This window comes from Danio rerio, chromosome 16, assembly GCF_049306965.1.
Source record: "Danio rerio strain Tuebingen ecotype United States chromosome 16, GRCz12tu, whole genome shotgun sequence".
Taxonomy (NCBI): domain Eukaryota; kingdom Metazoa; phylum Chordata; class Actinopteri; order Cypriniformes; family Danionidae; genus Danio; species Danio rerio.
The window spans coordinates 34466053-34493796 of NC_133191.1; the positions used below are offsets into that span (position 1 = coordinate 34466053).

General features: G+C 35.0%; 1 protein-coding gene and 1 long non-coding RNA gene across 13 annotated transcripts in view; both read right to left on the reverse strand.

Moving 5' to 3' along the window:
* LOC141378224 (uncharacterized) overlaps nucleotides 1-4779 on the reverse strand; it is a 28587-nt gene extending 23808 nt beyond the window's left edge. For 2 of the 4 annotated variants that reach the window (XR_012392185.1, XR_012392187.1), the window contains exons 1-2: nucleotides 4531-4617; nucleotides 3608-3708 (exon numbers count right to left, since the gene is read on the reverse strand). This is a non-coding gene — a long non-coding RNA (uncharacterized lncRNA). Of the gene's footprint in view, nucleotides 1-3607; nucleotides 3709-4530; nucleotides 4618-4701 lie in introns of those variants that run through there. The other 2 variants (XR_012392186.1, XR_012392188.1) reach the window with 2 other exon arrangements.
* Nucleotides 4780-5309: 530 nt separating this feature from the next.
* The window catches only part of mroh1 (maestro heat-like repeat family member 1), a 139006-nt gene continuing 116571 nt past the window's right edge, over nucleotides 5310-27744 (reverse strand). For all 9 annotated transcript variants that reach the window (XM_073926127.1, XM_073926128.1, XM_073926129.1 and 6 more), the window contains 15 exons: nucleotides 26351-26486; nucleotides 26090-26202; nucleotides 23571-23723; nucleotides 20740-20894; nucleotides 20475-20640; nucleotides 18708-18913; nucleotides 17695-17832; nucleotides 17305-17419; nucleotides 15643-15789; nucleotides 15163-15351; nucleotides 14035-14184; nucleotides 13756-13890; nucleotides 12861-12963; nucleotides 7964-8029; nucleotides 5310-7677 (listed from right to left, as the gene is read on the reverse strand). In XM_073926127.1, coding sequence (XP_073782228.1) covers nucleotides 7601-7677; nucleotides 7964-8029; nucleotides 12861-12963; nucleotides 13756-13890; nucleotides 14035-14184; nucleotides 15163-15351; nucleotides 15643-15789; nucleotides 17305-17419; nucleotides 17695-17832; nucleotides 18708-18913; nucleotides 20475-20640; nucleotides 20740-20894; nucleotides 23571-23723; nucleotides 26090-26202; nucleotides 26351-26486 — 2049 coding nt within the window. In that variant the 3' untranslated portion in view covers nucleotides 5310-7600. The remainder of the gene's footprint in view (nucleotides 7678-7963; nucleotides 8030-12860; nucleotides 12964-13755; nucleotides 13891-14034; nucleotides 14185-15162; nucleotides 15352-15642; nucleotides 15790-17304; nucleotides 17420-17694; nucleotides 17833-18707; nucleotides 18914-20474; nucleotides 20641-20739; nucleotides 20895-23570; nucleotides 23724-26089; nucleotides 26203-26350; nucleotides 26487-27744) is intronic.

The window sequence follows — 27744 nt, forward strand, 5'->3', positions numbered from 1 at the left end:
TTCATTCTTAATTGGCCCGTTCAATACTCTTTCAGACGAGTAGCTTCTGAACCGAACCTCCCATACGTGGATTTTAACAATCAAATCCACTTATAGTGCTGAAGTTCCCCCCGAAGGGGAAGGGTAATATTAGCTGTATTAACCAAAATCTTTTTTTGTACCAGGCTGTAAACACCTTTTTTTCTGCTGTAAAGTTGGACATTCTAACAGTGGGCTCAATTGAAATTTGCTCTGTTTTGGAGCCAGGAGCGGCCAGGACTAGCGGAATTTCGGATGAATTGCAGTTTTAATTACTTCCGTATTGGCTTCCTGAGGGAGAGCGGGAGGTTGCCGCTTGGGTTAGACAAACCCTATTTTTTAACCAACAATACACAAGCCTCTCATACAAAGCAGCACTAAAAGTATGATTGCCGGACCTATGGTTTCTGTGCAGTATTGCCAAAAGTGCCAGGAGTAAACATTTTATTATTTACCCCACCTGCGGGGCAAGTTGTAACAGTCAGAGGATTAGTAGTAACACATGCTTATAAAGTGAGATTTCACACAATTAATTTAAATCCAATTTACTTTAAATATTAGCTATATTTCTTCATTACTTGGCTCATTTTTTTAATTATACATAGCACAGTATGCTTATTTATTTATTGGTAGGATAAACAATAATTAATTTAAATGTATCACTTATTTATTTATTGGATTTATTTGCATTATTATAGATTATTTTACAATTCATTTGCATTATAAGCAATAAAAAAATCTATATTTTAAAAAATGTAAATATTTTAACATTTCAAAAAAAAATTATAATAAAAGTTCTCAACAATACACTCAAAATTTAAAAAAAAAATTATTGTATTAGTTTAACTGGTGTCCAACTGTGTAGTGTTGCTACAAAACTATCAACTTGACCCTGGGCCTAGGGGAGTGCATTTTAATGTACCTATAAAATCAAAATGTACAATTTTCTTATATTTATTAATAAAATATTGCAGTTCATATTTATCGATGAACATGCATGATGTTGTTTCTTTATTTTCTAGCGCAGACAAATGTATGTTCTCTTCTGCCAGCAACTGTTGGTATAATTGAGGCAAGGGCTGATCCAAACATACAAACATTTGCTCATGGACAAAATCAAACACCACCCCTACATATTTTCTTGATTGAAAAGCCTTTTCACTAAGTTGGGAAGAAAATCACATCTTCCATCTCATGGCACCTTTAAGCAAAAAGCTAACATTAAGTCATCAGAAAACAAGGCAAAAGCATTAACTTTACGTAATATATAAACAAAATAATACTCTTATCCTCCTTTTGTCTTCTGTTAATATTAATGTTGCTTTACTTGGTTTCCAAAGCAATATTCCCTGAAAAAAAAAAAACAGCAGCTAACGCAAAATTCCATTTAGAAAAAGTTTAAACATCCACAAAGCTACAATCTATTTTGGCCCTGGCCTGCTCTGGCATCATCCGCACTGAAATATAATACCCTCAGAACTCTGGAAGGATTTTCTCCCATTGCATCACAGGGTATGAATTGATGGGCACTATCACATGTGAGCCAAGCAATCGAGTCTAAGATTAGATCCATATGTTCTCAGAGAGCCAGGTCAACTGCAGATACGCATTCGCTGTCTCTCTCTCCTGCTCTGACACCGGGGAATGAATGAGTGTAATTTCGGAGAAAGGGTGAGGGAGAGCCAGAAGGATGGATAGAGAGAGGGAATGAGAGGGAGATAGAAACTTTCCCTTCAAAGTGTGCGGAAATCATTATGGTGCAGAAATCGCGGCATTTGTGGAGAATAAACAATCCGAGTTCTGTAAAGTAGCCCTGACAGAAAATAACATTCGGGAAATTATTCTGAAACCCGGGTCGATAAAAGTAAATAAACAGCATGTGCTCTTAGTTTTTTGCTTTGTAGGTACAAAGACATTTTAGGAGATTACTACTGTATTTATAAAGCTGGAATGGGGTACATTACACAAAAAAAAAAAAAAACACTCAATGTTATTTATAAGCAGTGGTGTAAAATATCAAATTACAAATACTCAAACTACTGTAATTGAGTAGTTTTTCTCAGGAATTTTACTTTAAGTATTTTTTAAAATGTGTACTTTTACTTTGAGTACATTTTTAGTTCTGTATCTGTACTTTTACTCCACAACTTTCCCTCAACATGCAGTCACTTTTTTATTTCTTCTTGTCTATGGGACAATTGCACAGTCGCACATCTATCGGATGAGACGTTAAACCGAGGTCCTGACTCTCTGTGGTCATTAAAAATCCCATGGCACTTCTTGTAAAAAGCAGGCATGTAATTTCGGTGTCCAAGCCAAAGTCCCTCAATTTGCCCTTACAAGCTTGGCCTCCTAATCATCCCCATCCACCTTATTGGCTCTATCACTGTCTCTTCATTCCACCAATAGCTGGTGTGTGGTGAGCGCACAGGCGCCGTTGTCCTGTGGCTGTCGTTGCATCATCCAAGTAGATGCTGCACACTGATGGTGGTGTGGAAAGACCCCCCTCGATTGTGAAGTGCTTTGGTTGTATGGCCATACACAGTAAATACGCTATATAAATACACACCACATTACATTACATTACACATAGAAGTAGAGGTAAATCGCATCATAATGAACTACCACAAGACATGGGCGACTTACAATTGCAGCAAACTGTTTGGAAGCATTAAAAGTGTCCGAGAATATGTCCAAAATCTTTACATGTATTCACTCAGAGACTGTTTAGATGCATGTCACTGATGAGAAAATGACGGATATTTACTGTATGATGACCGAAATGGCCTGAAACAACCAGCAGGCACAAGACATCAACATGACGTCAGATTGGAGTTGTACCCCAACTTGGTGGGGATGTTACATTTTGTTTGGAAATGAAAATCGGGTTGACGTCAGAACTCAACGTCAGCTCAACGTCAATGTCCAACGACCAAACTAAAATCAATCCAATATCAACATCTAATAATGTTACAGCTTGATGCTGTGTGGATGTTACCACTATGACGTCTATCAGACATTGGATTTTAGTTGAAATACCTGACAAATAAATGTCAGTATCTGACGTCAATGATGCTGATTTAAGATGTTTGCTCGACGTTTGATTTTGGTCACTTTCTAACACAACCTAAAATCAACCAAATATCAACGTCATTTTACATCGTTATTGGATGTTTAAAAAAACAATGTCCTTAGACGATGACTGAATTTTGGTCACTTGACGACACAACCTAAATCTAACCTGATATTAATATCTGATGATGATGTGTGCCTGCTGGGCAATAACTAAATGCACTACAGAATATTACGTTTACACACACATCCACAAATTAGATGTAATGCATCAGCTTTTTATAGCATAATACTACGCACTTCTCTTGAGTACTTTTGAATGGTCTACTTTTTACTCATATACTTTGACTAATTTTTAGGCAAGTAATGGTACTTTTACTTGAGTATGATTTTTCAGTACTATTTCCACCACTGTTTATAAGTTATATTATTACTGTAAATATTACATTGAGCAGTGTTAAGCCAGTTCTTTAGGTAGGCCTACAGTAAAGAGAAAAAAATACAGTAGTCTACTCGCTGTGTGATTGTATCAGCTGAACTTCAGCTCTTGGCTTCAAATGCAGTGATGAAGCCTCCAAATTCTGAATGAAGCCCTGAGGAATTATCTGATGTTTCAGCCTGTTTTTAATGAAAAAGGGCCTGTCGTAATAATTGCTGTGATGAAAGGAGCCGTATTAATATAAAAAGTGAGTTATTTGCAAGCTGAGTATTTGTCTGTGTGGCCTGGGAGACACGTAGGATGACTGAGGATGCTTTAAAAGTTCATTTATTTTCCCATTTTCAGCCTGTTTTTAAAACTGAGGGACGTGCACAATGAAAACGTTATCAAACTGCAAACAAATGAAGGCTAATCTGGCTGCTATAGCCGGCAGAATAGGTGGAGAGAGTCAATAGACGTGAGCCGAAAGGCAAGATGAGTTTGATTAGTGAGAAGGACGGCGGTGCATCCAACAGAGAAAATTACCCTCAGGTACACACCACGTGTCCACAGTCACAATCTCATGTAGTCCTGCCTCTAATCTTTCAAACACCTTCATTAAGGATTAAAAGGCCTTTCTATTTGCCTGCAAATGTAATGTGATTTTGAAAATCAGAATCTAATCAAGGTAGCTTTGACCTTTTGGTCCAGTAGAATTATTGTTGGATGAGCAATCTCATTCAGTTAGGCTGGTCATTTATGTTGTTAGTCAGCTTTTAATGGTGGGAGAAGTGTCAAGGGGTTTCTTTTACACACAACGTGGCGGCCTCTTGTGGCGGGAAGTGAAATATACACTGTAGTATACGTTTCAGGTTCCAGTACAGAAAAAAAACACAAAAACGTGCACGATTTTATCAGATGCTACAATAGTACTTGTGTGTTTGGAGTATCTCTGCGTGAATGTGTTTTATGGTCAGTATCATGGTCTCGAATTGTGTATTTCTTTAAGAGAAAATGCTTACCTTCACAACAAAGCCTCGTTATATCGTCAGAGAAAGCGTAAACAGTCACGACGACGTCTACCTTTTGATAGCCAACTATTAATGTTAAATATTAAGACATTATTGAGAAGAAGATAAATGCCTGTTTTAAAACATCTTGGGGTATTGTTTGTTGATCGAACATCAAATTACCTGAACCGGAAGGGCAGCCTGTTGAAGGCAAACATTTGAAGCACATGCGTAACTCAGGCCACTATAACGTACTTCATTAAATAAGACACACTTATCAAAACCTTGGGTCGTAAGATTTTTTTTTTTTTATCAGCCTTTAGTTAAAATTTTGTATTTTTTGAAAATTATTTACATTAGCCTACATGTTTATTATGTAAACTTTTGCAATATTTGGTTAAATGCACATTGGTTGAAGGTTACCTTGGTTTAACATAACAATATTAGACAAGATAACATAGATTAACTGTGGTTTTGCTATAGGTCTACGTCTACTACTAACCAGTTCAACCATGATATTTGTACTGAAACTGTGCTTCTACAAATGGTAATAAATCCACCAAAATCATAATTTTACATTCACTATGATAAAAATGGGGTCAATATTCACAGACAGACAGACAGACGGACGGACGGACGGACAGACAGACAGACAGACAGACAGACAGACAGACAGATAGACAGATAGATAGATAGATAGATAGATAGATAGATAGATAGATAGATAGATAGATAGATAGATACAGTAGATAGATAGATAGATAAAATAAAAGCAGCATGACAGTTCCAGATTGTCATGTATAATAACTTTAATGATTTAGAATTACATATTTCCATCTCCATCATCCAGAGATCAGCTACATGATACAAAACTATTTTGTCAAACAAAAGACATTTAAAAACAAGTCGATGACTGTATATGACCGTACATCAGACAACATGATCATCCAGCAGACCTGTGAAACCTCCAGTGGCAGTTTGATTGCAGACACGAGCATTCAGGGGTTTTATCCAGGAATTAATTCCACAATCATTACTTAAATAAGTTCCTGACCGAATGGAATAACTGCCACTGATTGCTAAATTCTAAAGTATTCAGATTAATGGTCTGTGTCCTTAGTACAATAATGTCTTTTAATTGACTTGTGCTAATACATATTCAACAACCTGAGCAACAAAAACAGATGCAATATTTTTCTCCGTCCACATGCAGAGCTGCAGCTCCTTCTTATGTCAAATCAGATCCACCATTTTGGAGAAAATTTTTTATAGATAGTTTAAATATCTGAAGTAAATCTCCTCCTGTTTTCCAGTAAAAGAAAAATATTGTGTGAAATATTTGTGTTATTTTTGTAACTTGCATATGATGATTTCATGCTCAGTAAGCATTTGTATTATTGCCTGCATTAAAACAGTCATGCTGCTCAATTTTATTGCAAAAACCACAATATAGGTTCTGCTTTTAGAATCTTTAAAGAATAGAAAGCCACATCAAACCACTTATATGAAATATAAATTGTATGTAAAAATGCCTTTACTGTCAATTTTGATCAATTTAATGCATCATTGCTAAATATAAATACTCAATGACCCCCAAAACATTTGAACTGTAGTGTATTATACTGTATATATTTAAATATACTAGCATTTGACTCATGATCACTTTAATCATTTAAGACTCTAATGTTTGCAATTAAAAATGAGACTTTTATGAAATTTAGAATCACACTGACATTCACAAATTAAATCATTCATCACCACTGATCGTTCCATGAAGAACCTTTAGCAAACTTCCATTCAACAAATGGTTCTTAATAAAAAATAAGCTAAAGTAAATCTTTAGATGGTTCTTTGAAGCACTGTTAAAGTGTTCTTTTGAGAACCAAAAATGGTTCTTTCATTACATCACCCTTTATTTTTAAGACTGAATGCTGTTTAGAAAGGGGTTTGTTTACTAATTCTTTAATGCCTACGTTCATTAAATATTAATCAGCCAAATCAATTAAGACATTATTAGGCTATTTACACTTAAAAAGACCCACTACATCAACTGTTTAATTTACAATTCTGTGGTTACATAGTGCTTCTTGAGGAGGTGTTTTTCTTATCAAATAAAATTTTAAAACACTTCACTTAAATTCTCTCCATGCTTAAACTCTGAAACAGCTGCAATAATTGTGAGCCTTTTAACATTCACTTCACAGAAATAACTTACAAAACGGAACAAGACAGCTGGCACAAAAAGGCCAGAATTTACGTTTTGCTACACAGAAACAGGTATGAATTTTTCAGAAAACCTTAATATTCACTGTAATGCGTTTTATTCTTTACAAATCTACGTTTTGGCACTGTTTTCATTGCTTTTCTGACTTGGACGCACAAGAAGAACGCACAATTGTGTCTATACTGTAGTGCATGAGATACAATCAGAACCACAGATGTCACAGCAAAACACTTGAAATGCTTACAGTAAATTTGATTGTGGAAAAACAGATTTCGGTTGCTCTTAATGGCTTAGAAGCTTATGATAATAAACATCCCTATTAGGGTGATTTATTGCTGAAGCTTTATGGTGGTCAATATGACTCAACCGTCTGCTTTAAACATTGGATTAAACTCTGAGCACTACATCAGATTTCATTACCCCAAAAAAAACCCTGCGGACTGGACTTCGGTTTACAATATATCGATTCATCCTACATACATTTTTAATGGTTTAACGATTCGAAGTGTTGATATGCATTTAGCACGCTACAGGAATGGTCAAGCAAGTATTTTCAGTGTACCCATGTAGAAACTAGCTAGACTCGCTTTAAAGGGTTTGCAGGTACTTTTCTCACTTTAAAAACTGCCGCAGATAGAACAAAAAGTCATGCTAGGAATCACACGCTGAACTTATAAGTGCTGTAACGTCAATACACGTCTTCTCCTTTTTATTCTTCTCATTTCTTACTAGTGCACAGTCTTTGGTCGATAATAAAAACAGTTCAAGGCTTATTATAAAGCAACAATTCAAGGTTTCCTCCTCATTTAAAGCCACAAACTTAAAATCAAAGACTAATCTGATTGGTCGCAGGCAACGTCAGTGGAAATGACCCATGGCTTCTGCGGCTTTCACTCGTACAAGAGGATCTGGATCCTGCAGCAGCATCACCAGACCTAGAGTGGACAAATGTATGATAGAAAATCATTTACTTTGTCCATTAAATCAAAGTCAAGGGATTGCTATTGATAATCAACCCACAGCGTAGCTCATTTGTTGGTATAATAGCTTTATATTGTACAATGCACTCCACCAGACGGGATTCATGTTAAAATAGAAGCAGAAATAATAGATTCCTTAGGTGCCACGAAACAGCAAATGTAGCACAATAACAAGGATGTGCTGTCCTTCCTTAAATATATCTCATGACTGCAGATATTAATATAGAACTGCAGTACCTACCCTTGGTCACTGACCCCATATTCATATGGGAGAAATGCTCATCAGGCAGGTTTCCAAGCAGAAAGCCTAAAAATACAAAACAGATTACAAAAAAACAGGTTACAAAACAGACACAAAAATGTATAAATACTAAAATAATGTTGGTTTTTTATATTTCCCTGGAATCCTTCTGTTTGCTCTCTGTCATTTTTGAATTAAATGTCAGCTAAGTCTTGTTAAAGTATTACTAGACTAGTTAGAATACTTTTGTGCGCAGTTAAAAATTGTTGAATCTTTATTTAACATTTTCTTCTCCTTAGTATCAGCACAGGGGGCATGTTTATGAGCACTTCGCACTGTTGTATACCCTAGATGCTCACTCGCAACTTCCAGTTTGAAACAAAGCAGTCATAAACTACTGTTCAATAGTTTGGGGTCAGTGCGATTTTTAAATGTTTTAAAATAAGCTTATCCTGCTCACCAAGGCTGCATTTATTTCATCAAAAATACAGTACAGATTGTAAAATAGTGAAATGTTACTGCACTATAAAATAACTATTCAAAAGTAGTTTATCATTAATTTAATCAGTTATTCCAGTCATTTTACAGATGAATTTTCATTGTTCCAGTCTTTAGAGTTACATGATCTTTCAGAAATCACTCTAATATTAATTATTACTGTTGTTATTATTATTATAATTATTATTATTATTAATTATAATAGTAATAAAGAAAGCAGTTATTGAAAATTGAGTATTTATTTTTTTATTTACATTTAATAAATACTGTCTCAATGAACACAATAATTTTTTTGTAAACATTTATTATTTTTTTATTTAAAAACTGGCCCCAAACTTTTTACCGTTAATGTATATGTGCTACAGTGTATGTGAGCAGTGTAATACATGCCGCATAAAAAAACACATAAAAAAGTGCACACACAAAAAGCGCAGTGCTCTCATGAACATGCATCCTATACTGACACCGAGAAGAAGACACTGTTAAATAAAACAAAATATAGAATATAAAATAGAGATTAAACCATTGAAGGCATATGGTCTGCTTTGATTTTTTTTCTGGACTTTGAATGAGTCAGGAACCTTGCTGTCTATGGAGAATCTGGGAGCTCTCATATTTCATTCAGTTGTTCATTTATTTATTTATTCATTCATTCATTTGGCGTAGTCTCTTTGGTGATCAGATGTCGCCACAGCGAAATGAACCGCCAACTTATCCAGCATATGTTTTACACAGCGGATGCCTTTTCATGCTGTAACCCAGTACTGGAAAAATATTTCATTTAAAACATCTGAATTAGCAAAATTTCATACAAATTTTTCAAACAAATTTCATATTTGTGTGAGCTAACACTTTAAGATGTTGACTAAAGCATTTTCTTCCCAAAGATAAGATATTTATAATTGATTTATTTTATAATTTATTTTAAAATGGAAGAGCCACATAAAAAAGGCAGTTGTGTAATTGGGTGTGCTCATTACGAAGTACGTTTATATGAACACCAATAATCTGATTTTAATCCAATTAAGACAATTCTTTGATTAAGAATCTACCATGTAATCAGCCATTTTTGATTAATTGAATCCGATTAAGGTCATAATCGAACTAAACAGAAATTGAATTAAGACACTTTGAGTATATGTCGGTTTTATTTACATTATGCAAGTGAAGTATAGACATGTAAACACCACAATCAAACGATTACCATTGTGTAAGATTTTCGCCACATTTTACGCCAGGATAGTCTATACACACACTGCTGTTTGACACTATTCTCTACACCTTCTGAGTCAGTGAAGGACCACAGACACCTGCATTGCGAAATGCGAAAAGTTTTTTTCCCATACGGTGTGCGGTATCAAATTCCATTAAAACAACACTCTTACAGTAGTTCATACTTGCATCCAATATCTTGTTCATCACGGAGACATGAATGAAATGTTCCTGAATGATAGTGAAAGTGCCAAACTGCAGTTAAAGTCAACAAATAAAAAATGAAACACCTGAAATGACTTAAAACTCTGGAGGAAATGTGGGTAGCGTGGTGACACAACGACGCTAATCAATCTGTGTGCTATAACATGTAAAACGGGATCATGAAAGGAACATTCAAAAAGCAACTCATGTAAACACCTTAGTCATATTATTGTCTGATGCAGATTAGGCCAAATAATTTGATTACTGTTTCCATGTAAACGTAGTCACTGTCACTTTTAGCAAGCCATCCTAAAGTACACCAACTTTGAACAACAAAATCAGTTGTAACAGTACTGCTGATATTCCGAATCATTATTTATTATAGTCCTACTTGTTATTAGGTGTTTTAACTAACTACTTAATAAAAAGATCAATTGGATAATTACATGTATTGATCATGTTCATGTTTTTTTATTATTATTATTACAAAACACGTGTTATTTTTAAGTGAATGTGTAAGTTTGGTGTTTATGAGTAGGCTTAACAATTGCTGTAAAATTTGTTTTACTTTTTAGGTGCTCTATGGTGGAGTCATTTATACAATGTGTATGCTGTAAATATTGGATACACATAGCTTACTGAGTAACAGAAGGAAGCTTTGAAATGCTTGCATGTATTTTTGTGTGTATTCGTTCTGAACAGCATTCATGACATGCGGCTGTGCGCACGCAGTTAAATGCATTTGCATCTTCAAATGCTTTTATGATGTAAAATTAATGTAAACACCGCCTGTTATGTCTTAAGGACAGAGCAAAACATCTGATATGTTAAAACGGGTCTGTGCATTAGTGTGAATGCAGCCTGTTAGACCTGCTGCTGTCTATGATGTCATCATTAATAATCAAACAGCGATAATGCTGTGAAAAAAATGCATCATCGCGCATGTCTGGAACAGTCAGATGGTTAAAGCACTCTTACATACTGAAAGGACTTTTCATTGATTGTATATGAATGTTCTCCTTTATTCCATAAATAAACACGCCTTACTGTCTATGTAAGTTGTGAAGCTATATTTAGTTAGTAGTATATTTAATATATTTTTGTTAGTGGTTCTGAATTTTGTCATCAATTACTCTCCGTCCACTTGTTTTAAACCTGTTTAAATTTATTTCTTCAGTTGAACACAAAAGAAGATATTTTGAAGAATGTTGGAAACCAATAGCCACTGAATTCAATAGAATTGTTTGGATGGACGTCAATGGCAGTTTCCAACATTCAAAATATCTTTTGAGAAAAAAAAAACTCAAAAAAGATCTGGAACCACTTAGAGGTGAGTAAATGTCAAGATGTTTTTTAATGTATTAATGGGTGAACTGTCCCTTTACGTCTAACATCTACAAAGTTGCTGCTACGTGCACAAGTTTCTTCTTCTATTTGGTCTTTGCAATAGCAGGATGTATGCAAATATACTGTACAGAATATTACAGGGAAGTTGTTACATCCCTCAAATTAGTTTTATTCATAGCATTTTGCAAGTAAATGTTTAATGCTCTACTGCCTGTAGAGAAAAAAAGAGGAATTTAGCAAATCCAAATGCGTTTCATGCAAATATCCGAAATTTCTCAACAAAAAAGGGTAAATATACAGTTGAAGTCAGAATTATTAGCTCTCCTGTTAAATTTTAATACTTTCATATTTTTTTTAAGAAAAAGTTTTTATTTTAACACATTTCTAATCATGACAGTTTTAATAACTCATTTCTAATTACAGATTTCTTTTATATTTGTCATAATGACAGTACATAATATTTGACTAGATATTTGTCATTATACTAATAGTATTCAGTTTAAAGGTCAATTTAAAGCCTTAACTCAGTTAGTTAAATTAACTAGGCAAGTTTGGGTAATTAGGCAAGTCATAGTATAATGATGGTTTGTTTTGTAGACAAATCGCAAAAAAATGGCTAAAGGAGGCTAATAATATTGACCTTAAAATGGTTTTAAAAAATTAAATAAAACTGGTTTTATTCCAGCTGAAATAACAAAATTAATACTTAATCTAGAAGAAAAGTGATCCGAAATACTGAACAGTGTTGCCAGATATAGCTGATTTTTTCCAACCCAACAGCTGTCCAAAATTAACCATTTTAAACCTTACAGCAACCAGCACTAGCAGTCACAGAACCACAGCATAACCGGATCATTTCAAAACGCTGTCCCCTCTCACCCACACACTGCACTTAATGTTGTTGAAGGGTGTTTTTTTAAAAGTAAAAATTATTTTTCTATTCTTTTAAAACATAATTAGGTGCTGAGTGTCATCAATCAGACAATGCTTTGTGTTCTTGGTGTCAATTGCAGAAAAAAATGATCGATAAAAGTGTCATGATAAAACTCTGTGAGTTTAACTGCAGGTTCTGCATGATGCGCGTGTACGCGAAGGGGAATCTGATTTTGATACAACTTTCCTTCACCTCCTCTTGGGTGTGGGTCCACGCAGTTTGCACTATGCACTGGTCACTACTAACTGAATGGAGTAGGAGCACACAGTTATGTTTTGTTAAATAAGTTGCCTATAAAATTTACGTATCAAAACTGCCCAAATGTTGTCAATTAAACCCACACAATTAAATTCAAAACCTCCTAATTGGATGGGAAACCTGACTGTGAAAATGTCCATACTCCATTAAATATTACTTGAGAAATATTTGAAAAAGAATAAATATTTCACAGCAAAAAAAGAAAACACCAACAAATAAATATGAAATAAGGTCAGCTGTAAAAAATAATGTTTTCACTCTGTTTCTTTAGTAAATCTTGACAGCAGTTTATGAAAGCTTAAAGAGGGTTGCACTGTTGCAAACTGTTATTAAATATGGCTGTTTATAAAAAAAAATGGGTGCAAAAAAAACTATTCAATAAAGCACACTAATGTAAAATATTTAAAAATACTAAACACTGAATTAATTTAAAACATGCTTTACCAATGAACATGGCAGCACTGGCCCTGATTTCAGCCCAGTTACTCTTGAAGAACTGAACCACTGTGATGTGGTAAAAGTTCAGCATTCCTGGGAAATCCTGGATCTGTGTGGAAACACAAGATAATTATTGTTATGTGCATATCAGTAGCAACCAGGGAAGCATTAACATTCTGTTAGTCCCTGTTTCATAAATTACAACTGCTGCAATCCTCAACAACACTGAGAATTTAAATACAGTTGAAGTCAGAATTATTAGCCCCTCTTTGAATTTTTTTTCTTTTTTAAATATTTCCCAAATGATGTTTAACAGAGCAAGGAAATTTTCACAGTATGTCTGATAATGTTTTTTTTCTTCTGGAGAAAGTCTTATTTGTTTTATTTTGGCTAGAATAAAAGCAGTTTTTAATAAAAAAAAAAAATATATATATATATTTTATGGACAAATTTGTTAGCCCCTTTAACCACATTTTTTTCCGATAGTCTACAGAACAAATCATTGTTAAACAATAACTAGCCTTATTACCCCAACCTGCTTAGTTAACCTAATTAACCTAGTTAAGCCTTTAAATTTCACTTTAGGCTGTATAGAAGTGTTTTGAAAAATATCTAGTAAAATATTATTTACTGTCATAATGGTAAGATAAAATGAATCAGTTATTAAAAATGAGAAATAAAACTATTATTTTTAGAAATGTGTTGAAAAAAAAATATTTTGGGGAAAAAATAAACATGGGGGCGAATAATTCAGGGGGGCTAATAATTCTGACTTTAACTGTATATAAACACAACAGAAAGCAATGCTACTGTGACAAAGAGCAGTGATTTTAACAGTCTTCAGAACTTATAAAAATGTGGTTTGAATTAGATGAACAGAATGAACTGAGCAATTACTTACCAGATATTTGGTGAGGTCATTAATGAACTCCCCATAATGCAGACCCTTTTCCTCAAGAAGATGATTCTGGAACATGGCTGAGATCTGCTCTGAACCTACGACCGGAGCACATATACGCATCGCATACTTGCATGCCTGAGGGAACAAAAACACATATACACACACAATATTCTCAATCTATTCTTTAAAAAGGTCTGCTTTTTACAGTGTAGTTCTTGTAACTGACTTTCAATATTTACAGCCATTAGAGGAAAAGTAGTTGGTGGACTGAACACTGACCTTCACCACGTGTGGGTTGGGATCACTGAGGTGCAACAGCAAGCTGACCAGAACATTGTGGATTTGGTCTTTAAAGACTGGTTCACCTGAGCCAAACTTCGAGAGGTTCCCCAGCAGCATGATGGAAGCACATCGGATCTCATCGTTCTCCTAAAAGAACATGACAAAGCAGTAAAAGCTTACAACAAAAACAAAAAAATGTATAAACCCTATACTCTAAAAGCCTGTATTTACCAAATCAATTAATTATTTTATTATATTATATACATAATATATTACTAATAATACTAATAGGGTAATTTTACACTTTATATAAAACTGACAATGATTGGAAGTGTTCTACTTTTTATTAAATGCCGACTGTCAACAAACAAAACATGTATTTATGTGTGTGTGTATGTGTGTGTGTGTATATATATATATATATATATATATATATATATATATATATATATATATATATATATAGCTTTTTTATGTCAAAATATGGGTTAGCTAACATTATATAGTGTTACTCACAGCATTACAAACTGTACTTGTACATTTACATTAAAGAATAAGTGATCATACATAATTATATTTTAAATGAAAAAAACGTGCTCAGAACCTGGAAAAACTTAGTGGTTTAAAGTATAGTGGAAGGGTTTAAAATGTACTTAGTATTTTGGGTCTAAGCTAGATCTGTTATTATTCTACTTTACAACTGTTGTACTGAATGTAATGAATGACATATTAGTAAGATGTATGATACGATGGTCATTATTTTTGGCCCAGAAATAAAAACAATTTAAATTTAAAAAATTGGGTTCTAGTAATCACTTACAGTGTTTGTTAAAATGTTATTGGAAAATAATAAATAATGTTTTAAAACATATATTTAACTTGTTTATGTACTGTAACTTATTAGTATTATTATTATAATTAACAATAATAATAAATGGTATTATTGAAAGTTTAAATTATGTTGTTTCAAATGCAACAACATTTGAACAGCTGACTAAGTTTTAACCAATAATCATTTGAGATCACCTTCTATTATCCATTGAAAAATCAATAACATTTTTACAGCTACCTAACTTAGGTTTAGATTGTTGTGTGTTATTGCGTGCCCTCTCTCAACACACTCACGTTCTCCAGAAACGGTTTAATCTTCATGAAGATGTACACCACCAGAAGATTGACATTCTTTTGGTCCAGGTAAAGCAGTATTTTTGACATTCCTGACATGGCCTCCAGTGTGATGAGTTTTCCTGGATCATCTTTCTCTTCCATACCTGAACTCATGGCTGCTAAAAGCTCTTTTGCATACTTGTTTACCTAAAAAACAACAAACATGCAGAGAAAAAACAACATATGATTTGATGCTTACCTTGATGATTAAAAATGCTATCAAACATCACTCGACTATAGAGAGACAACATTAAATGCAAGGAACAGGGTGCGGGGAGTCATAAGCAAACAACACTGTGAACTTTAAGGCAGCAGTTTTTAAAAGTTATTTTCTTTCTGAAAGTTAATAAACATGTTGCCAAGAATCACTCCCAAAAAAAATCAATGGTGACTCCTCATCCAGTGAGAGTTTTCAGATGTCCAGCAGAGTGTCTGTACCTTCTCAGGTGAGCCCACAGCGATGTTGCCCAGGCCTCGGACAGCCAGCATGCGGACTGTACCACAGGTATCGGTGATCCTTTCCATCATGTTGTTCATCAGCATGTCCAGAATCATCAGTTCAGTCGCCACGTGATGGTTCAGCAGCTTGAAAAAATTAATAAAAAAGTAAACATATTGATTTTTAATGTATAACTAAGTGCACACTAAAATGAGAATAAATAGTTACTCAAAAAAAAAAAAAAAAAAATATATATATATATATATATATATATATATATATATATATATATACTTTGAGTGCCAACTGCACATGAAGGCACACTTTTCCACTGCATGGTACAACGCAGTTCGGTATAGCTCACTTTTGGGGATTTTCTACTGTGATGTGTATAAACAATCCCAGACCACTTTATTAGGTACACCTGTCCAATTGCTCATTAAAGCAACTTTTTAATCAGCCAATCACATGGCAGCAACTCAATGCATTTAGACATGTAGACAGGGTCAAGACAATTTGCTGCAGTTTATACCGAGCATCAGAATGGGGAAGAAAGCTGATTTAAATGACTTTGAACGTGGCATGGTTGTTGGTGCCAGACGTGCTGGTCTGAGTATTTCAGAAACTGAAATACTGGTTTCTTAAACATGACAATGAGTTCACTGTACTCAAATGGCCTTCACAGTCACCAGTTCTCAATCCAATAGAGCACCTTTGGGATGTGGTGAAATGGGAGATTCGCATTATGGATATGCAGTCAACAAATCTGCACCAACTGCATGATGCTATCATGTCAATATGGACCAAAATCTCTGAGGAATATTTCTAGTCTCTTGTTGAATCTATACCATGAAGGATTAAGGCAGTTCTGAAGGCAAAAAAAGGTCAACCCGGCACCAGTAAGGTGCTAGTTAGGCCGTACTGTTACTGAAACATGATTATATATATATAACTGTTATATATATATATATATATATATTATATATATATACTCCTGATCATCAATTGGTGTAAGGAAATCGTCACCACCAGTGTCATTGGATTTACAAGACAAGATTCTAAATCTGCAATATTTATATTTAAATAGTCAGCGGTCACTTCGGTATTGTTGGTTTGCAGGACTAAACCAATTTTATACCACTGCAAGAAAAATGGTCTCTTGTTGTCAAAAGAAAAGGTCCAGATGCTCCTCTTGTTGACATCTTGGGATGACACAGAATGAAAAAATTTTTCTGGTTGTCACACACAGCAGTATAGGTGCCGCAACTACTCTATAGCAATAGTAGTTGCGTTAAATGGTACAAATCCACTTTAAATGGTACCAAACGGCAGTGGAAATGCATACTCAGCCTAGCAAAACTGAACACAAGCAAGCCGAGCTGTGCCAAACCATGTCGGAAACAGAAAAGTGTGGAAGAGTGAAAAAGAAATAGCGAATATACAGCAAAATTGATTACGTTTTCATATCACCATTGTAAAATGTAAATGTGAAATGAGCAAATTAGTTTTTTTATTTAATATACACAATGATAACACTTTTAAAACTTTTATTTTATTTAATAATGATGTTCTAATTTTTGCTAACTGACATTTACACAAATTGTTCAATGTTAAAACCTGAGGGGAGGGTTAAATCACATAATAAAATATAATTTCCTCACCTCAGAGAAGAAGGCTGTGACAGTGATCCTCTGGCACTCATAAATATTACAGAGAGAAGGGCACAGACTCTCCACAATGGCAGGCAGTCTTGGACCAGCATGTTTTGCCATCGCTCTAACAGAAAAAATGGCTCCGTTAAAATGTTGCATTACAGAAAAACACACTTGACTTGTTAGCTGCTAACTCTAACTTTTATAGGTTTGACCCTGACAACATCCCCAAATTATTTGCCATATGTGATCCAACAGCTTGAAAATGACACACGGTGTTCCCAAAACATTTGTGTCTTCGAGAGCGATTCTGCTGTCAATTCTGCTTGTCTCCTTTACCAAAGAAAACAATCAACAGTCCAAGTGCAGTGGTGTGTGACGAAGGACAGGTGTGTATACCTGGAGAGCAGAGTGACTCCTGTTGTGTGCTGCTGCGGGTCCTTCATCTTGTCCCAAGCTCCCTCCTGATCTAATGGTTTGACGACAGCGTCCAGCTGAGCTCGAGCCAGCAGGACCCGCAGAGCCTCCACTGCCACCCTGACAAATGAAAGACAAAACACAGATGACTTATTAACTCCAAACTCACCTGGTACTTCATTAATATACACCATGTTAGAACTGGATTGGATCTACTTCTGACTTCACAAATTCTACAATTATTCTCGAGGCACTGCGATTACAAAGGGATGGATCCATGCTTTCACACTGTTTATGGCAATTAATCTGAAATCTAGACTCATTAGAGCAGGAAATCTTTTTTTCAATCGTTTATTGAGCAATGTTGGTGAGCTGTGAGAATTGTAGACTCAATTTTCTGTACTCGGCTGACAGGAGTGTCACCGGTGTGCTGGTCTTCAGCTGCTGTAGCACATCTGCTTCAAGTTTAAATGTGCACAGAAATACTTTTTTTGCAGACCTCAGTTGGATTGAATGGATATTTCAGTTACTATTGCCTTTCTATCAGCGCCAACCAGACAGGCCATTCTCTTACAACCTTTAAAATCATTTAATATTAAGTAAATAAACGCTAACCCTAAGTCTTTTTCTGTTTCTTTTCTGTGGGCTCGTATCAGACTAAATAGCACTTTTGAACGATCTTAATCATAAAAAATAACCTCCACAAACACATCTTAAAAAATATCCTAATTTGACTAAGGCCTTGTTCTGGCGTAAGGTCTTAAGGTAAGGTACGGTAAGGTAAGGTAACATTTTGTTAAACCTCTCCACTCGTAGCTCTCTTGTCATCTGTCTTTTCACATTTAAGCAATCATTATTAACTCTTAAATCAATATATTGTTCAATAATTTATATATTTATCAGAAAACTATGTAGTAAAACCGCAAATTCAATTACTTTTGTTGTCTGCATAAGAGCTGATACAAAGAGCCGAATTCTGTATTTATGCCACTCACCCACACACATCAAAATTGATCACACTGTTTTTGTTGGTTGCTTTGCGGTCTGAAATGATGCTGTTGCTGTTGAGATCTTTTGGCAGCTGAACTCCCACACTGGAACCCAATCGCACCAGAAGAGCGCTGAAGAGCTTCGGAAGCAAATGTGCCACAGCATCAGCTGACTGTCCATTCAGCATCATCTCACGCAGGGCACAAGTCATCTAGAAAACAGTTCATAAAAATCAGCAACTATTAATTGGCAAACAGGACACACAACTGACAAACATCCTTTTAATTGTTATTTTGGAGAATAAATTTTATCTTACATGGATGCATTGAACTGATTGACAGAACATGAATACGTTTATATGTCACAAAATACTTCTATTTAAAAAAAATGTCCATCTGAACTTTCTATTAACCAAATCCTGCTTCCACAAACACATCAAGCAGAACAACTGTGTTAACATTACTATTAACTCTTTTTAACACTAATTCTTAAGGACTAAATCAGCATATCAAAATGATTTCTTAAGGATTATACAACATTGACGATTAGAGTGCATAGAGTGTTATTTGAAATAGTTATAATATTTAAAAACTTTACTGTCATTTTTTCTAAAAAATGCAGCCAAGGTGAAGTGACATCTTTGAAAACATTGATAAAACTCACTGTCCCTTTTTAAATGGTAGTATAGAAGTCACTTAATGGCACAGTCCACCCAAAAGGTAAAATGTACTCCTTAAGTATTTTTTTAAAATCTTAATGAATATGTTTTTGTGAAAAAACTTGTAAACAGACATTTGAAAATAGCCACTGACGTCTGTAGTAGTATTGATATGTTTTTTTCTCTTGATGAGGCCAATATTTAGAAATCAGGGCAGCCAATGGCCGAAATGAGATGCTAATCTTTTGGCCTGTTACATTTGGCAAATTTTCTTTTTCTATCTTTATTTAAAAAAATGCAACAGTTATTTAATCAGGTACAGAAATTACCTTAAATTAAACATTTATTGAAAAACAAAAGGCTGATTAATAAGTGCGATATAATAAACACCTTTTAGATTGATCGAATGTCACTATGTAATCACAAGTAAAAATTGCACAATTTAAAAATAACCATTTCACACAAAAAAAACAAACAAAAAAAGACTATTTAAAAAAATTAATTATGGTATATTTTGTATGTGAACCCGTTTGGTAGTGAAATGGTGATTTTATATATGATTAGATGATTGATTTGAATGAACAGTGTAAATCTATAATGACCTCTATGAAAATAAATCAACAAATAGCTACTGACAGGCTGTTAATTACAAAGATTATTCAAAATATCTTCTTTTGAGATGAATAAGAGAAACAAAAATTTAGGCCAGGGAAAAAGTTTAGAGTAAATTACATGATGACCAAATTTTCATTTTTGAGTAAACTTTCTAGTTAATAAATAACTTAAAAAAAGAAGCAGAAACATTTAGCACCATTTCCTAAATAACGGAACAATAAAGAATCAAGCATTTATCCGCTTCCAATAGCAGATCCGTTTTAACAACCTGTCAAAAGCATTGTGTAAAAAGATTTCATGATGTAAAGTTCCTCTTAAGTAAAATATCTAAATCCTTCTTCACAATGCAACATTTTAAACATGCTTTTTAGCATTATTTGGTGCGATTCTGTTGCTTTCTCCTTCAGTGAAGACAGAAAAATTATATAATGCTATATAATTGACACATTGTGCCTGAAGTGTTAGGCGTTTAAAAAAGGCTGTATATATAAAAACTTACAGCCAGTGGATGACTTGTAGCAACTTTGGTCAACCCGGGCCTCAACATGGACTCCTTCTTATCTACATAGGGAACCATGACATTGAGCTTCTCGATAATCATCTCCATGATTTGTAGGGCCAGAGAGCTGTCCGCTCCCAGAGCCATCCACATCTCACAGCTCCAGCTTGAGAGAACACACATAAACACATCATCATTATTATGCTTGGGACACATGACAGACAATGAATTCCAATGCACATAAGCACACACGGATGCTAATCACCTGTCGTATGGTAGTGGGTAGGCGACGAGCGTGTTGACCACGGTTTGCAGATGCTGCGTGGCGAGGATGAGGATGGACTGACCGATGGCCACCTTCACCTGCTCTTCTCCAATCACCTGCAGCCGGTTGTGCAACACCTCCAACACTTCTGGCACCTGACAGAGAGCCAAGGACACAGGAAGTGAAAACTGACAAGATAGAAACTAATAACTGTTTCACTGAACATGAAAACAAAAGCATGAAAAGTTCTGGTCAGCGAAAAAATACAGGGTGAAAATGGCATTTTCAGATTTCATCCGAAAGAGAAAAATGGATAAAAATATGAGTCAAAAAGACAGAATAGGAGATTTGTATGTAGTATATTTGCACTTGCAGCTTGCAATAACCCTACTGTGCTGTCATGGCAATGCTGGTACAATGATGCCCCATTCACTGTCAATAAGATTTTAGAGTGTACGTACACTAGGCTATCAGAACCGTGCCCTGGCACATTTGAAACCCATTTTCCGGTTTGTTTGACAAGTGTGAGTGCTCCAAACCGGGAACAGCCATGGTTCAGTCAGCATGCCCTGGCCCGGTTGGAAAAAGTGTGCCAGATTGTGGTTCGATTGGGCTTTGGCATAGTATGCTTTAGCCCCTTTCACACAATGATACCGAATAAATATCCAGAAAATTTCCAGAATGACTTTACCAGTAAATTTTAAAAAACAATGTTCACACAGGCCGGGAGATTAGGAGAATAGACCATTCACACATCCATTCCAAAATACTTGTAAACTCTGACATCTAAACCAGAAATGAAGTTGTCCCCCCACCCAACACAAAACATCAGTAAAATAGTCTCATTAATTTGTGCTCCGTTTGTGTTGCAAAAATATTTGTTAGTGCTGTTTTGATTTTTGAAATATAAAAATACTTGTACGTCAGCCCCCAACATGCTTCAAATTCACCTTAAATAGTCTCTTTGGTTTGTGCTTCGTTTGTGCCGGTGAAAGTTGTGCTGTTTCCACAATTAAAGTATTGCTCATTTAATTATGAGCGATGACGTCAACAGCCCCCTAACATGCTCCAAATTTATCCAAAATAGTCTTGTCCATTTGTGCCTTGTTTGTGCTGGTTTGTGCCGGTGAAAGATCTGTTTGAGTTGTTTCTGTTATTAAAATGTTACACATCGAATTATGGAAAATGGTCAGAAATGAGCTCTAAACAGCTGCACTTGTATTTGTAAACATAGAGAAGTCGTGCTTTTGTTGATGGTTTGACTTTTATTTAAAGCTTTAGCGTTCATGCAGCTGCTTTGTCCCAGAGACATCCAAAGGCAGAACCGCGAACCATAGCTAAATGTTTACACATTTGACTATATTAAAAATTCTGTGGATGGATAGGTATTGTGAACAACTTCGATAATAACATATGGAGAAACACTTTCACATGTCGAGATGTGCATAATATGTGTGTGTGTGTGTGTGTGTGTGTGCTGGCGCTCACCGGAGCACTTCTTCACGAGCACACGGGTCAAGTAACTGAAACAGAGCTTGAAGGTAAACCAGCAACGGTTTATCATAAGCATTTTGACAAAGTATTTTTACACAGTTGGCATTCAGAAGGATCAATAAAAAGTTAACTGACTAACATCTAGAAGCTAAATGTGTCTGGAAAATATTCACAGGCTTCTATTGTCATAAACAGTGTGGATGTAAATGCGTTTGAATGTTTGAACGCGCTCTTTCTGGCAATTTTCCTTCTGCGTTTACACAGAACAGCATTCCGGCAAATTACCGGTAATGTTACAACTTCTCTTTCCAGAAAATTACCGGAACGAATTTACCAATATTTTCAAAAAGGGCCTGTTCACACATGATCCCTTTCCAGAAATTTGCCTTGAAAGGTCTGTAAGTGTAAAAAGGGCTATTGTTTGTTAAAGATACAAACCCGCAGCTGCACGTCAGCTGCCACCTTCAGATACCTCCTAATACATGCAACGCAATAATTTTCATGAACATTTATGAGCGTCAAAAGTGGTGGAACTGTTCAGCAAAAGATCTAATTGTTTGTCACTGCATATCAAATGACTTAAAATAATACAAAACAAAATAACTAACGCAATTAATTTGGCCTAGTTTGAATTTGAAAAGTCTTACAGTATTACTTTATATTATTTAATAAATTAATAAACAATCACTACAAAGCATTTTCGGTTTTCACACATCATTTTGGTCTAGAATTTTCATTTTGGTTCATCCCTAAAAAACTTTTCTTATAATTCTTTTCTTATAATAAAGTTTCAAATAGTTCATCTAAAATGTAAGCCTTTTTTCAGTAAAAAATCTCTAGTGATTCTACCAATGTCAGGACAGTTTTTTTGTTGTTTTGTTGCAAAAATTTCTGAATTATTTAAAATTCTTAAAATCATCATCTGAGACTAAAAACTGAAATAGCTCTCATTTTTATTTAGTTTAACAACTAAACCTTAAAAAATGTAAATAAAAGATAAAAAAAAACCTTATACATATTTAGGAAAAAATTACTTTAATTAAAATGAAAATGAAATACAAGTTACTTAGTTACTAAAATAACTGCTCTGCCATTACAATAATAAAAAAAACTTCAAACAATATTTCATAATATTACTGTGTTTTTACTGATTTTACTCAAACCCAGACTTGGAGAGCACAAAAAAAAAACTCTCACCAACCACATGTTTAATTTATTTACCCTTTTTTTTCTTTATTTATCCTTTCAAAACAGACCAAATAAATACTGACTGATGTAAGAATGTTTGCTAATGCAAAATGTTTGATTTCCCAGAATCTGATGAAACTGTAATGTACCAGATCCTGCAGGCCCGCGCCTCGGTTCTTCAGTAATGTGTTGAGGATCACACTGGAAGCTCTGGAACAGTTGGACTGAGAGTCCACCAAACCATCAAACAGCATAAACAGCAGGGTGCTCAACTGCTGCTGGGGCAAACGCTTACTGATGATCTAAAACACAAGAGAGATGGAGCAAAACAGGCCGTTTCAGAAAGAGAGATGCTGCAATGGGATAGTTTAGCCAAAAAATAAAATTCCATCCTCATTTATTCACCCTCTGCTTGTTCCAAACCTATCTAAGCTTCTGCCTTTGATTAAACACAAAAGAGAGCATTTTTGAAGAATGTTAGAAATCGGTAGCCACTGAATTCTATAGTATTGATGGATAGCAATGGCTGCCAGTTTCCAATATTCTGTGTTCAACAGAAATAAGAGACCATTCACACAGAACATGTTCCGTTTCAATACGCTACTTTTCTGTGGGTTTTATTAATGTAAACATGTGTTTGATGGACATGTGTGACGGTTATGCTCATGCAGGGGCGGAATGAGCCAATAAGCGGAGTAAGCAGCTGCTTAGGGACCTAGGAAATTTGGGGCCCCCCAATAAATACCTAGAAGTATTGTATGGTAACAAATTAAATACATTTTAATGTAATCATAACATAAAACACAAATTTGTCTCACTCCCCCCAATCATGGAGCAGTCCAGTAGTCCAATTAGGTATAGATTTAGTTTTAAAAACAATTTATTATTTTCAATTTATTTTATTGTTTTGTTGTTGTTGTGAATTAATTTTAGAAAACAATTCGTTAAAATTTTAAGATTTCAATGAACATGGAAAAGGAGATTCAGTGTTATAGAAAAAAAAACCTGTCAAATAAATAAATAATTTATAAAACTACAAAGGGCTTCGATTTGGTAATGGGTTTGATTTTAGATCTGTTGGACCCCATGGCTGGAACTACTTAGGGCCCCCAAATCACTTAGGCTACGTTCACACTGCGAGGCTTAGTGCTCAAATCAGATTTTTTTTCTCAGATCTGATTTTTGCATGGCTGTTCACACTGCTCTTATAAATGTGGCCAATATCAGATTTGCAGTGTGAACAGATCATGGTCCTAAACTGACCCGCATGCGCAAAAGTACAATTACAAAGAGCACAAAATGTCAAACTGTGCACACAATGTGTATACTGTATTAAGTAAGCACATTGTCAGATCATGCTTATATGATTATTACCCTTTTCACAGACAACCGTGATGTAATTTATGAACTGTAAATGATTGTTCCGCTACTACTAATGTGTATGTCGGCATTTGAAATCTAAAATAAGTCTCGTGACTGAAAACACTAATCATTTGTGATTTATGACAACCACGGCGCGTAGCAATCTGACCACCGGTGTAGTGAACTCATCAAGGGTTAATAAGCAGCCGCAGACTGAACTGTGAAGGCGGAGTTGGTTTATCTCCGTTTGCAGAGTTATTATTTTTTTTACTTCATTATAAATAACAGACACGTACAGAAGGGGGGTTTGGGTGCTCGAGCACCTGCCCTTTTATCTCTTGGAGAGAAAGTTCTCCGTCCTTTGCACACAGATCCCCTATAACACGCACTACGCTCTTCAGCTTCGCGATCAACCTGTGCCCCAATCGTTAACAAGCACCAGCTTTGCCGCCAAAATCTTTTTCAAAATAAACAACCAACTTTTGTGGTAAAGTAATTGCCATGTTTGCTATTCTACTGTGCTGCTGAGGAGTAGATGATGTTTGCAGCACAGAATGATAACGCATGTCGCTCAAAGATTATGTAAAAGTCACATGAGATCCGACATAACCGTTTACACAGTGGTCGCATTGCAGAACATCAGATCTGTGTCTGATTTAAGACTACATCTGAAAGTGGCAAAGATCTGACCAGAAAATATCAGATTCTGTGCGGTTTAAGCTGTTCACACTGTCATTACCTGAGTGCAAAAAATTATTTAAACATTAAAGCATTCATAAAACGATTTTTTAGTTTTTCCCCTTTTTTAATAATAAATCTAAATAAAATGCTGCACTTCCCACCTCCAGTCGCAATGACTTCTGGGACTTCTAGAGCGAGATCGGTGCTCAAGTCTGCATTGGTGCATCCTCGATATCAAGAACACATCCAGGAAGTTTCATGCGTCCTCCGTTCTTGCGGTCTTGAGTATTGGAACGGAACTTTGGAAGCTGATGATGACGTTACACGAGAACACGAGGACATAGAGAAACAGCCACTGTCAGTTTTACAGCTGTCGACCAATCAAAAAAGCTCAAAGGCGGGGCAACCGTTGCAATTTTCTGTTTCCTGTGCTTTTTTTTTTTTTTCAAACTACCCACGTGTTTTTAGAAAGCAAAGACGCATTTAGAATGAATGAGCCTTAAAAAGCTCACAAACATTTGGAACCACTTGAGGATGAGTAAACAGCCAGCTGATTTTTATTTATGTTTGAACTACCCTTTAGATATCCCTTAAACATTAGTTCTTAAGGAGAACATTATATTACCTTAGTCAGCTCAGAACAGGTTTTATACAAGACGGAATGGTCAGGATTGCTAAGCTTCTCACGAACATCTAACAGAGCCTCAACTGAATCATCTTTGTAGTCCAGTGAGAAACCTGTTAGACAAAGACAAATAGGCATTGTAGGAATTTCCAGCATCACGTAACATTGTAAACAACTTTATATTGACACAGTGTCAATCTGAAGCCTACTGAATGTTAGGTCTTTCAAAAGTGAGCTGTGTTTTGATAGTTCTGCGAGTACCTTCATAGCGCAGCTGAATGTACATCAAGCTGTAGATGCAGTCAATTGCTGCCCGGCGAACCTCAGGGTTTGGGTCCGTGCAACGCGGGGCCAGACGGCCCACAAGAGCTCCCAGATTATGAAATGTGACTAGATTCTAGACACACAAGAGACAGAGAGAGATTCTTTATTACAATACACAATACATACAAGCAAATTTAAATAAAGCATTAATCAACACAACTCGCCTTTAATAAGACTACTGACAATTTTACAAAACACTCACTCCCTTCGGTAACATGGGGGTGTTCATTAGACTGAGACATGACACCTTTATAATCATAACATGACGTGTTGTGAAATTGAAGATTTCAAGCATACTTATTACACTGAGTGTCTTTAGTTCAGTCTTGTCATTTTAAATGCAAAGATGACAGTTTGAAATGTCTTTGTTATGACAACTTGACATAACCAAATGCATCACAACTGAGCCAATGATATGACTGAGCCATTGATACGTAATGATAGTTTTCATAAGACTACATATAATCGTATTCATATTCATGACATAACATGAATATAAATATTTAATGACACCTTTTTAAAAGGCTGTACAAACCAATTGTTTGAAAACCAATTCATTTAAACTGTGTCAGTTAATTTATTGCTTAATAATAGTTTTAGTCAATAGAAATTCTAGACTTTATAGAATTACAAAACACTAAGCTGTTACATACACCGTCACCTTGATTAATTGTTCCTTGTCATGTAAATTGATATTTTCGCATGACCAAGAATAAAATGATACAACTGACATTAATATTTTTGGTTCTTTGGATACTTAAAACCACAAATGGAAACCTTTAGAGAGAAACTATCATTAAAACATTTAAGAGAGAGAGAGAGAGAAAGAGAGAGCGAGCAAGAGCAGGAGAGATTCATCAGCGCTGAGTTTGAGATCTATTAAGATTTTAACTACAGTACATTTGTTTCCCAAAGCACATATTTCATTAATCTGCGCCTTGAGGAAAATAAAAAAAGATTTTGGGGAGAACAGAATAAATGATCCTACTTAACATTTCAGCTTGGGCAGAATAAGACTAATAGCTGTTTAATGTGAATGCTTTGCATTTAAAGAATGTGAGACGAGTTGCCAAGGTCTTGAATATATTGGTTGACAGTGTTCCGGGTATAGACTAACAAATAACTACAAACTCAAAGTAACAATTTACTCATACAATTTACATTATGAAGACTTCAATAAGTTTATGAAACATTAAATATATGTAATCAATAATATTTATTTCCAAATTTTTGGATTATAGTTTTAGTCAAACTACTTTTCATTTAATCTGTGTCAGCCTGAAACCGTGTATGTACATTTTCAGTGGCATTATTTTTCATAAATCACTGCT